This window comes from Scyliorhinus torazame, chromosome 8 (assembly GCF_047496885.1).
Source record: "Scyliorhinus torazame isolate Kashiwa2021f chromosome 8, sScyTor2.1, whole genome shotgun sequence".
Taxonomy (NCBI): Eukaryota; Metazoa; Chordata; class Chondrichthyes; order Carcharhiniformes; family Scyliorhinidae; genus Scyliorhinus; species Scyliorhinus torazame.
Window position 1 is genome coordinate 67,604,219 of NC_092714.1, and position 12,505 is coordinate 67,616,723.

Consider the following 12,505-nt stretch of genomic DNA (forward strand, 5'->3'; position numbering starts at 1 on the left):
CATATGTTTTGGTCATGCCCGGCACTGGAGGGGTTCTGGAGAGGAGTGGCGGGAGCAATATCTCAGGTGGTGAAAGTCCGGGTCAAGCCAAGCTGGGGGCTAGCAATATTCAGCTGCCTGGGGGGGTGGCTGAGCAAGAGGTAACATGAAGAGTCGGGGAAACTGGCACGTACGGGAGAGAGCCAGTGTACAAAGCTATGTAAATATACTATTTTGCCAGGTATATATCTTGCTCCGCGCGATTTCTCGTTTCTTTTTTTTTTGTTACCCGGTGGGGGGGGGGGGGTTTATTGTTTGTCAGGGAGAAAAACTGTGTTAAAAACTTTAATAAATATATATATTTTTTTAAAAAGGTTTCCTCTGGGTGCTCCGTTTTCTTCCCACAGTCCAAAGATGTGCAGGATAGGTGGATTGGCCATGCTACATTGCCCTTCGTGTCCAAAAAGGTTAGGTGGGGATAATGGGTTACGGGGATACAGTGGAGGTGTGGGCTTAAGTAGGGTGTTCTTTCCAAGGGCCGGTGCAGACTCGATGGGCCAAATGGCCTCCTTCTGCACTGCAGATTCTATTATTGTAACTCACTTCCCACTTCTTTTAAGACCCTAAGATGAACTGTATCAGAACTTGAGCACTTATCAGCCCCCAGGCCACAGTGTGGAAAAGAAAATGGACTGAAAGTTGGATAAGTGCCTTGACAGATTGGTGATCCTCACCACTCCACCTTCCTCTCCATGAAGTACGAGATGATCCAATACAGTTCGGCAGAGAAATAGGATGATCTTCACCAATTAATACCAGCAGACTGGTATCAGTTTAAAATGACAAGTGCTCAACAACTGAACTATATATACTCTGCTTTCTATTCTCTAGCTCAATAAAGTGGAGTTCGACAAATTGATTTTCAACTTCCACTTATTGGTTTTCCTCCAAAAGAAGGTCAACCTAGTTGAAAATTTAGAATGTGGGGTATTGGACTTCGACCTCATATTGAACATCCAAGACCCACCTGATTTAGTTTACAAGCTAACCCACAAATAGGAACACAGCATGGCTACCTACACAGGAGGTGGCCATTTTACAATCTGGAGATCAGGTCCTTGCAGCGTTAGTAGGACTCTGTTTACAATTTTCATAAATAGATCCTGTACACATTCAGTACCAGACAGTGAATTGTCTAACTAACTGACCTTCAAGGGATTGCTGAAGGCCACTCCAGAAAAGGCCCAGTAATGTTTTTAGATTCATTTTATTCAAAAAATTCGAACATCCGCTGGGTGGAAATTATAAATCAACACCCATAATATTTTGACGGCACTTTTGTTTTCACTTCAGGTCTGACCTGCTGGCTTTTTAATTTGCCCATCTCTTCCACTTTCTCATTTTCCTCTATGGGTGCCTGAGCTAGCCAAGTAATCTCGTTGCATCAATAGTTTTTGACCTATTGCCTGCCTATAATGATCTTTTATATGTTATCAGCCCTCTTGCTTATTAATGAAAATTATTAGCCTTTATTTACAATACTGCTGGAAATAGAATCATGGATACAAATTAATTGGGATTTCAAGGGCGAAATTCTCCCCCAACGGCGCGATGTCCCAGAAATTCTCCCAAAACGGCGCCAATGAGACGGGCATCGCGCCGCCCCAAAGGTGCGGAATGCTCCGCATCTTTGGGGGCCGAGCCCCAACATTGAGGGGCTAGGCCGACGCCGGAGGGATTTCCGCCCCGCCAGCTGGCGGAAATGGCGTTTGTTGCCCCGCCAGCTGGCGTGGAAATGACATTCGGGGCGGCGCATGCGCGGGAGCGTCAGCGGCCGCTGACAGTTTCCCGCCCATGCGCAGTGGGGAGAGTCACTTCCGCCTCCGCCATGGTGGAGGCCGTGGCGGAGGCGGAAGGGAAAGAGTGCCCCCATGGCACAGGCCCGCCCGCGGATCGGTGGGCCCCGATCGCGGGCCAGGCCACTGTGGGGGCACCCCCCGGGGTCAGATTGCCCCGCTCCCCCCCCCAGGACCCCGGAGCCCGCCCACGTCGCCTTGTCCTGCCGGTAAATACCTACTTTAATTTACGCCGGCGGGACAGGCAATTTCTTGGCGGGACTTCGGCCCATCCGGGCCGGAGAATTGAGCGGGGGGGCCTGCCAACCGGCGCGGCCCGATTCCCGCCCCCGCCCAATCTCCGGTACCGGAGACTTCGGCGGGGGCGGGATTCACGGCGGCCAACGGCCATTCTCTGACCCAGCGGGGGGTCGGAGAATGACACCCCAGATTTGTAATTTTGTTCGAACCCATGTCTGAAGGACAAAGAAGGATAAAGTTTGATAATTGCATCATCCAATCACAATGTGGCAACATTTTGACCAAGGTCTCCTGATCTCCCACTGCAGCATCGGTGGATACCCTAGAAAAATGACATAATCACTGATATTGATGAAACAGGATGATAAGACAAGAAAAATAGGAGCAAGAATTGTCTATGTGGCCCATTGCGACTGCGCCACCATTTATAAGATCATGGTTGATCTGACTGTGCCCTTAACTCCATTTTCCTGCATGTCTCCCATAATTCTTGACTCCCTTGATCAAAAATCATCCTTGATTACATTCAATGACTCAACCTCCATTGTTCTCTTGTCGATGAAAATTCACAAGACTAATGGCACTCAGAATAAATTCCTCCTCATCTCCATCTCAAATGGGAGACCTCTTATTTTTAAACTGTGGCCCATAGTTCTAGATTCCCCCTTCAGGGGAAATATCCTCATAGCATCTACCTTGTCAAGCCCCTTCAGAATCGTATATGTTTCAATACGATCACCTCTCATTCATCGAAAAACTTCAATGAGCACTGACCCTACCTGAGAGATCAGGAGAATCTGGTATATTTTCATTATTGTTTTGCCTAGAAATCTATGTTAGAAACTATTACTGTCATTCTGTAACAAAGTTTCTTGATAACTGAATGAAATGAAACCTGTCTTTTCCTGTGGCATCATTGGAGACAAATGTAATAATTAAAGCAATGAAACACAACAGAGTGATTCTGATTTCAGACAGAGAACAGCAAAGCTGACATACCCCAAACAGCCAGATCCACTGATGCTGTGCCAAAACCATAGCCATTATTGACACTGCACCTGTACGTTCCTTCATCCCAGATATTAACATTCTTCAGTGTAAGAGATGCGTCTCCTTTGTTGGCCGAGATTGCATGAAGTCCAGTTCTCTTGGTGTAGTTTTTGTGTTGTTCCTGTAGATCATTCAAATTTTTCCTGTATGTGTGCACAGTTTGCTCTACACCTACCTTCTCCCAGACCACTGTAGGATTACTGTCACCATTGGTGTCAAACACACACCTGAGAACGACCTGTTTGCCAACCTCTGCATCAGTGAGCTGATCAGTGGAAACAATGAATGCCTCTGTCCCTTTTGGATGAAAAGAATAGTTACAAACAAAGCTTTCAATAATTATTCATACAAATATAAAGGTCTGACATGACCATGTCTAACTGTTGTTTTCCAGAGCTATAATGTGCTTGAAGGATTGATTGACCTCCTTCTCTAATGTCTCTATGACACCAGTGTTTCACTTGAACTTACACCCGAGAGATTTACATCCAGGCACAACAGTCCACGTGAAAGACAATTCACAGCACATGTCTTGTCTAGCCTGTGTCTCTACTCATGACAGATTTCACCAGGTGGGAAAAACACCACTGCCGTCCTTCAGGCTTCAGATAAAATATAGCAGCTTTCAGCCCTGGCATTATCATCATATCCAATTTTCCTGTTTAGAAAGAAGCCGCTGCTTGGAGAGGCAATCCTTGCCACTCATCATTTACAACGATAGTGGTGAGAATGTGAGAACAGAGTGGATAAGGCCCCTTCTCCAATTAAGTGGCAGCTAGAATGTGTGTTCTACATTCTAGAGTACAGCATGAACACTCCTGTGTGACAGTAAAGGCCTGAGCCTAAACCAAGGCTTAAAACAATAACAGACGGTTAGCAACTATCTAAGATTTATTCTGTCAAGTGCCATACTAATAGCCAAAGTATTTAAATCAGAGGATTTCACTGACTTTAGACCTTTTTTTGATTAATTATAACAGAAATATAGTTCAGTCAGACAGAAATTTTTCACTATTCTGTTTCAAAGATTTTCCTTATTCATTAGTTACCCTAGCCAAAGTATTATTGGTGAGGGTGACTGGAAATGTGCCTGCTCAGGTTATAGATGTTCAGATTGCAGGCTCCTGGTACATAAAATGAAAATCGTCCATACATTTTGTAGCGCACAAAGACTCCGTGAGACGAATAGAGTGAAGTCGATGAGGCTTTATTAAGCGTGTCTGTTCCCCCGCAGCTCGATAGTAGAATGGCCTGCGGGGGAGGACTCCGGCTTCTTATACTCCGCCTTCAGGGCGGAGCTAGAGGTCAACGGCCAACCAGGACCCGGGATCTGTCAGCCAATGACATTGGGGCTTCCAGTGCCACATGACCCCTAATACATACTACCATATTCACCCCTTGTCAAAAATGAACCCGGCGGGGTGATGCTTCGCATGGTGGAAAGGGTTTACAGGGCTGGTCCTGGGAGGAAAACATTCACATGGCAATACAGTATGTACAATTTTGTCCTGTTTCAACTATTTACAGAAGGTATCGGGAGAAAAGCAAAATGTTCTTGTGAAAAGTCCATATATTGATTTAGATCGACGCCACGAGTCGGTCGGGCGGTCTGGTCGTCCGTGTCGATCGCCTCGGCCCCGGTGGTGGTGGTGGTGCTTGTACCGGTGTTGTCGTCTCCGGGAGCCTTACGGTTTCAGCTTGGGCTTTATTCTTGGTCGGGCCTGAGGGGAGGGGAACCGATCCTCCTGGGTAGGGGGCGGTCACGGGGTGCGGCGGTGGCAGGAAGGGGGGGGTTGGGTGAATGGTGTCGGGGGGGGGGGGGTGTGTGTGTTGCCGGCGGGCGCCAGATCCCACAGGGAGACCGTGTCCTGTCGACCGTCGGGGTACTCCACGTAAGCGTACTGCGGGTTCACGTGGAGGAGGTGAACCCTTTCGACCAACGAGTCCGCCTTGTGTGCCCGCACATGCTTTCGGAGCAAGATGGGTCCTGGGACCGCCAGCCAGGTCGGCAGCGACGTTCCAGAGGAGGACCTCCTAGGGAAGACAATGAGACGCTCATGTGGCGTTTGATTAGTGCTCGTACATAATAGCGACCGGATGGAATGGAGAGCGTCCGGGAGGACCTCCTGCCACCGTGAAACTGGGAGGTCCCTGGACCGTAGGGCCAGTAGGACGGCCTTCCAGACCGTGCCGTTCTCCCTCTCTACTTGCCCGTTCCCCCGGGGGTTGTAGCTGGTCGTCCTGCTTGAGGCTATGCCCTTGCTGAGCAGGAACTGGCGCAGCTCGTCACTCATGAAAGAGGACCCCCTGTCGCTGTGGACGTATGCGGGGCAACCGAACAGTGTGAAGATGGTGTTCAGGGCTTTAATGACTGTGGCCGCAGTCATGTCAGAGCAGGGAATGGCGAATGGGAAGCGGGAGTATTCATCACCACATTAAGAAAGTATGTGTTGCGGTCGGTGGAGGGGAGGGGCCCTTTGAAATCGAGACTAAGGCGTTCAAAGGGGCGGGAAGCCTTAATCAGGTGCGCACCATCCGGCCTGAAAAAATGCGGCTTGCATTCCGCGCAGATGTGGCAGTCCCTTGTGACTGTACGGACCTCCTCTAAAGAGTATGGGAGATTACGGGACTTGATAAAGTGGAAAAACCGAGTGACCCCCGGGTGGCAGAGGTCCTCGTGGAGGGTTTGGAGGCGGTTAATTTGTGCGTTGGCACATGTGCCGCGGGATAGGGCATCGGACGGCTCATTCAGCTTTCCGGGACGATACAAAATCTCGTAGTTGAAGGTGGAGAGCTCGATCCTCCACCTTAAGATCTTGTCGTTTTTAATTTTGCCCCGCTGTGCATTATCGAACGTGAAGGCTACCGACCGTTGGTCCGTGAGGAGAGTGAATCTCCTGCCGGCCAGGTAATGCCTCCAATGTCGCACAGTTTCCACTATGGCTTGGGCTTCCTTTTCCACTGAGGAGTGGCGGATTTCTGAAGCGTGGAGGGTTCGGGAGAAAAAGGCCACGGGATTGCCCGCTTGGTTAAGGGTGGCCGCTAGAGCTACGTCGGAGGCGTCGCTCTCGACCTGGAAGGGGAGGGACTCGTCGATGGCGCGCATCGTGGCCTTTGCGATATCCGCTTTGATGCGGCTGAAGGCCTGGCAAGCCTCTGTCGACAGAGGGAAGGTCGTGGTCTGTATTAGGGGGCGGGCCTTGTCTGCGTACTGGGGGACCCACTGGGCGTAGTATGAAAAAAAACCCAGGCAGCGTTTCAGGGCTTTTGAGCAGTGCGGGAGGGGAAATTCCATGGGGGCGCGCATACGTTCGGGGTCGGGGCCTATTATCCCATTGCGCACTACGTAGCCCAGAATGGCTAGCCGGTTGGTGCTAAAAACGCACTTGTCCTCGTTGTACGTGAGGTTCAAGGCTTTGGCGGTCTGGAGGAATTTTTGGAGGTTGGCGTCGTGGTCCTGCTGGTCGTGGCCGCAGATGGTTACATTGTCGAGATACGGGAACGTGGCCCGCAACCCATGTTGATCAACCATTCGGTCCATCTCCCGTTGGAAGACCGAGACCCCATTTGTGACGCCAAATGGGACCCTTAGGAAATGGTATAATCGCCCGTCTGCCTCGAAGGCTGTGTACTTGCGGTCACTTGGGCGGATGGGGAGCTGATGGTAGGCGGACTTGAGGTCCACGGTGGAGAAGACTTTATATTGGGCAATCCGATTGAACATGTCGGATATGCGGGGGAGAGGGTACGCGTCTAGTTGTGTGTACCTGTTGATGGTCTGGCTATAGTCTATGACCATCCTTTGTTTCTCCCCTGTCTTCACTACTACCACCTGTGCTCTCCAGGGATTATTGCTGGCCTGGATTATGCCTTCCTTTAGTAGCCGCAGGACTTCGGACCGAATGAAGGTCCGGTCCTGGGCGCTGTACCGTCTGCTCCTAGTGGCGACGGGTTTGCAATCCGGGGTGAGGTTCGCAAACAAGGACGGGGGTTGCACCTTGAGGGTTGCGAGGCCGCAGATAGTGAGTGGGGGTATTGGGCCGCCGAATTTGAACGTAAGGCTCTGTAGATTGCACTGGAAATCTAATCCCAGTAAAGTGGGGGCGCAGAGTTGGGGAATTCATAGAATTTACAGTGCAGAAGGAGGCCATTCGGCCCATCGAGTCTGCACCGGCTCTTGGAAAGAGCACCCTACCCAAGGTCAACACCTCCACCCTATCCCCATAACCCAGTAACCCCACCCAACACGAAGGGCAATTTAGCATGGCCAATCCACCTAAACTGCACATCTTTGGACTGTGGGAGGAAACCGGAGCACCCGGAGGAAACCCACGCACACACGGGGAGGATGTGCAGACTCCGCACAGACAGTGACCCAAGCCGGAATCGAACCTGGGACCCTGGAGCTGTGAAGCAATTGTGCTATCCACAATGCTACCGTGCTGCCCCAGAAGGACGTGTAGTTTGTAGTTTTTGAACTCCCTCCCCTGCACCGTTAGGGTAACTATGCAGAAACCTTGGATCTGTACGGAGTGGGATCCTGCAGCTAGGGAAATCTTTTGTGCGCTGGGATAGGTGGTCAAGGAACAGCGTCTTACCGTGTCGGGGTGGATAAAGCTCTCCGTGCTCCCGGAGTCGACTAGGCAGGGTGTCTCGTGGCCGTTTATTAGCACCGTTGTCGTCGTCGTCTGGAGTGTCCGGGGCCGAGCTTGATCGAGCGTAATTGAAGCGAGACGTGGTTGTAGTAGTGGAGTGGGGTCCGTTGTTGCCGTCCAAGATGGCGTCGGGGATGAACAAAATGGCTGTCCCCATACATCGCACATGGCTGGGGGGTCACAAGATGGCGGCGGGGGTGGACAAAATGGCCGCCCCCACGCGTCGTACAGGTATGGGGTGGTCCAAGATGGCGGCGCCCTTCCTCCCCTCGTGGTGGCCGGGACCCAAAATGGCGGCGTCTGCGGGTCGCACATGGGGTGCTGGGGGGGTTGGGGAGCGTTAGGACCGCGTGGGGCTCCCTCATCTCTGGGGACAACGGTGGTCGGGACCCAAGTTGGTAGCGCCGGCGGGTCAGACGTGGGGCGCGGGGGGGGGGCTTGGGGGGCGTTAGAGACGCGCAGACCTCCCTCTTCTCCGGGGAGAGCGGTGGTCGGGACCCAAAGTGGTAGCGCCGGCGGGTCATACATGGGGCGCGGGGGGGGGGGGGGGGGTTGGGGAGCGTAAGTGGCGTGCGGGCGCCCCCGGTGCGACTTGGCGTTTGGACCGCGCAAGCCTGTGGGGTGTCCGGGGGGGGGGGGGGGGTTTGTCGCGACGGGTACGTACGGAGCCCAATGGGCTGCCGCGCGGTCGGGGCGGTAGGCGCAGGTATTACGCGCGGCCACGTCTAGGGAGGCTGCTAGGGCCCGGGCCTCTGAGAGTCCTAGCGACTCTCTTTCTAGAAGTCTTTGGCGGATTTGGGAGGAATTCATACCTGCCACAAAAGCATCGCGCATTAACATGTCCGTGTGTTCATTTGCGTTCACCGAAGGGCAGCTGCAGGCTCGTCCCAAAATCAGCAGCGCGGCGTAGAATTCGTCCATCGATTCTCCGGGACCTTGCCGTCTCGTCGCGAGCTGGTAGCGAGCGTAGATTTGGTTAACTGGGTGGACATAGAGACTTTTCAGTGCTGCGAACGCCGTCTGGAAATCCTCCGCGTCTTCGATGAGGGAGAAAATCTCCGTGCTCACCCTCGAGTGCAGGACCTGTAGTTTTTGGTCTTCTGTGACCCGGCCGGTGGCCGTTCTGAGGTAGGCCTCGAAACAAGTCTGCCAGTGCTTGAAGGCTGCTGCCGCGTTCACTGCGTGGGGGCTGATCCTCAGGCATTCCGGGATGATCCTGAGCTCCATAGTCCTTTTTAGGCACGCTTAATAAATTGTAGCGCACAAAGACTCCGTGAGACGAATAGAGTGAAGTCGATGAGGCTTTATTAAGCGTGTCTGTTCCCCCGCAGCTCGATAGTAGAATGGCCTGCGGGGGAGGACTCCGGCTTCTTATACTACGCCTTCAGGGCGGAGCTAGAGGTCAACGGCCAACCAGGACCCGGGATCTGTCAGCCAATGACATTAGGGCTTCCAGTCCCACATGACCCCTAATACATACTACCACACATTTTCAATCCAAAACAAACAGATAATCATTAACATGATTTCACAACCTGAGTTACTTAGCTAATCCCACTCTCCTGCTTTAGCTAATCCCACTCTCCTGCTTTAGCTAATCCCACTCTCCTTCCTTTTCCCTGCAGCCCTGAAAATTTCTCATCTGCAGATAATTATCCAATTCTCCTTTAAAATCCATGATTGAGCCCATCGCAGGGCAGCATGGTGGCGCAGTGGTTAGCACTGCTGCCTTACGGCGGCGATCCCGGTTCTGGGTCACTGTCCGTGTGGAGTTTGCACATTCTCCCTGTATTTTTGTGGGTTTCGCCCCCACAACCCAAAGATGTGCAGGGTAGGTGGATTGGCCACGCTAAATTGACCCTTAATTGGAAAAAATGAATTGGGTACTCTAAATTTTTTTTTAAATGGTTGAGCCCACCACACGGTCAGGTGGTGCAATCCAGATCCTCACCACTTACTGCGTAAAGATAAATTCTTCACGCCACTTTACACATCACCTTAAATCAATGCTTTTTTTAAACAAACATTTGATTAAGGCATTTATGGTTTTATAACAACGAAAGATATAAATACAAATGTAAACATAATTCAGTGTGTAACACCCCCCCAACCAACAACCATACCCCGCCAACCTGGCCTATACACACACTCCCCAAGTCCTTCTATCTCTTCTCGCTGTTCCCGCCTAAACTAAACTAACTCCCCCTACCCCCCTTATTCCCTAACGCCCCCCACTTTATTGTACCTGCTAACAGTTTAGTTTTCCCCGAAGAAGTCGGTAACGGCTGCCACCTCCGTATGAACCCTAAAACTGATCCCGTTAGGCCGCACTTGATTTTCTCAAGCCTGAGAAACCCAGCCATGTCGCTCACCCATGCCGCCGATTTTGGGGCTCCGAGTCCCTCCATGCCAATAAGATCCCTCTCCGGGCTACCAAGGAGGCAAATGCTAAAACGTCAGCCTCTCTCGCCCCCTGGATTCCCAACACTCCAAAAATCGTACCTCTGGACTCAGTGCCACCCTCGATTTTAGCACTGTGGACATGACATCCGCAAATCCTTGCCAGAATCCCTTAAGCTTCGGACATGTCCAAAACATGTGACATGATTTGCAGGCCTCCTGCACACCTCACACACCTGTCTTCTACCCAAAAAAACCTGCTCATCCAGACCACCGTCATGTATGCCCGGTGAACCACCTTGAATTGTATCAGGCTGAGCCTGATGAAGACGTGATGACTCTGCTTAGGGCATCCTCCCACAGACCCGCCTCTAACTCCTTTTCCAACTCATCCTCCCATTTACGCTTTAACTCCCCTATCTGCATTCCCTCCCATTCCATAAGTTCTTTATAGGTTTCCGATACCTACCCCTCCCCTAGCTCTGTTCTAGAAACTACCTTATCCTGTATCCGCTGTGGTGGTAGGAGCGGAAAGGTCAAAACCTGCCTTCGCACAAAATCCCTCACCTGCAGATAACGAAACCCATTCCCTCCCGGCAATTCAAACTCCTCTTCCAAATCCTCCAAACAAGGAAAGCTTCCATCAATAAACAGAACTCCCAGTTTCTCAATACCTGCTCCCTGCCACCTCCGAAACCTCCTATCTAACCTTAAATCAATGTTGTCTGGTTCTTGATCCTTCCGCCTATAGGAGCGAATAATTTACCCTTTTTTGTATTCATTCATGGGAATACATGGAATGTAAGCATCAGTGTCAATGCCAGCATTTTTGCTCACTAAGAATCAACTGCTGTGCGTCTGGAGTCACATGTAGGCCAGACCAAGTAAGGACAGCAGATTTCCTTCCCTAAAGGACATTAGTGAACCAGATGGTTTCATGGTCATCTTTAGGCTTTTAATTCCAGATATTTTTAATTGAATTCATCTTTCACCATCTGCATGTCGGGATTTGAACCTGGGTCCCTAGAGAATGTCTGAGTCGCTGGATTATTAGTACCACTACACCACTTCCTCCCCTCTGTCAAGACACTTCATTATTTTGCTGACCACTTGCAAATCTCCGCTGAAGCTTCTCGCAGTAGTCCCAGCCCCAGATTTGACAGTCTAATCACATAACCATAGTGCCTCATCCCCGAAGCCGTTCTCATAAATTTTTCTGCATCCTCTCCAAAACCTTCAGATCCTTCCTAAATTGTGAGCCCCAGAGTTGGACACAATACTCCAATTAAGGCTGAAACAGTGTTTTGTAAAGGTTCCCCATAACTTGCTTTCTTTGTACTCTGTGCCTCTATTTATAAAGCCTAGGACCCCATATGCATAGTTATGCTCAGTGTTCTGTACAAAAAATCCCCAAGCTTCTCTGCTCCCTTATCCCCTGTAAAAATATATCCTTTCATTTATATTGTCTTTCCACATTCTTCATAACAAAATGAATCACTTCACATTGCTCGACATTAAATCTGACTGCCACGTGTCTGTCATACAACCTATGTCCTCTTGATATCTATCTATATTCTCCTCACAGTTCACAAGTTTAAATTGTGCCCTGGGCACCAAAGTATCGGTCATTACTATATATCAAGAAAAACAATGGTCCTGATAGTCACCGTCAGGGAACCCATGATATACCGAAAACCAACTGTTCAACAGTCCACCCTGGCTGAAATCGTCTGATCTGTTTCAGATCTGCTGCATAGTCTGACTTCAGGGGCGTCATTCTCCGACCCCCCAGAGGGTCGGAGAATGGCCGTTGGCCGTCGTGAATCCCGCCCCCGCCGGTTGCCGAAGTCTCCGAAGGGAGAAAAGTCGGCGGGGCGTTAATGTCACCGCTGCCGCGGAGAATGTCACGGGCCTGCGCAAGGCAGCCGATTTTCGGCCTGCCGATATTCTCCCTTCCAGATGGGCCGAAGTCCCGTCGACGTGATGACCGTTCACGTCGACGTAAATTAAACCTCCTTTTCATCGGCGTGACCCTGTGCTCCAGGTTCACGCCGACCAGCATGGAGGTGAGTGACGGCCTGGGGGGTTGGCTCTGGGCAGGCGATGGCGTGGCCGCAGTCTGAATGCGTGAGGAGAGGTGTGTCTCGGGTTGTGTGTGTGTGTGTGCGGCGGGGGGAGGGGTGGTGGTTAGAGTAGGCTGGGCTCCGGGGGAGTGCCGGGAGGGGGTCCGTGCCGGGCAGGGGGATGGGGGGTCCGTGCCGGGGTGGAGGTTGGGGGGGGTCCGTGCCGGGGAGGGGGATGGGGAGGTCCGTGCCGGGGTGGAGG

At 51.3% G+C, this 12,505-nt stretch overlaps 1 protein-coding gene across 1 annotated transcript in view; it reads right to left on the bottom strand.

Annotated features, from left to right (window-relative positions):
* The window catches only part of vtcn1 (V-set domain containing T cell activation inhibitor 1), a 62,077-nt gene that overhangs the window by 21,388 nt on the left and 28,184 nt on the right, over positions 1–12,505 (bottom strand). The window contains exon 3 of the mRNA XM_072513776.1: positions 3,075–3,422. Coding sequence (XP_072369877.1) covers positions 3,075–3,422 — 348 coding nt within the window. The remainder of the gene's footprint in view (positions 1–3,074; positions 3,423–12,505) is intronic.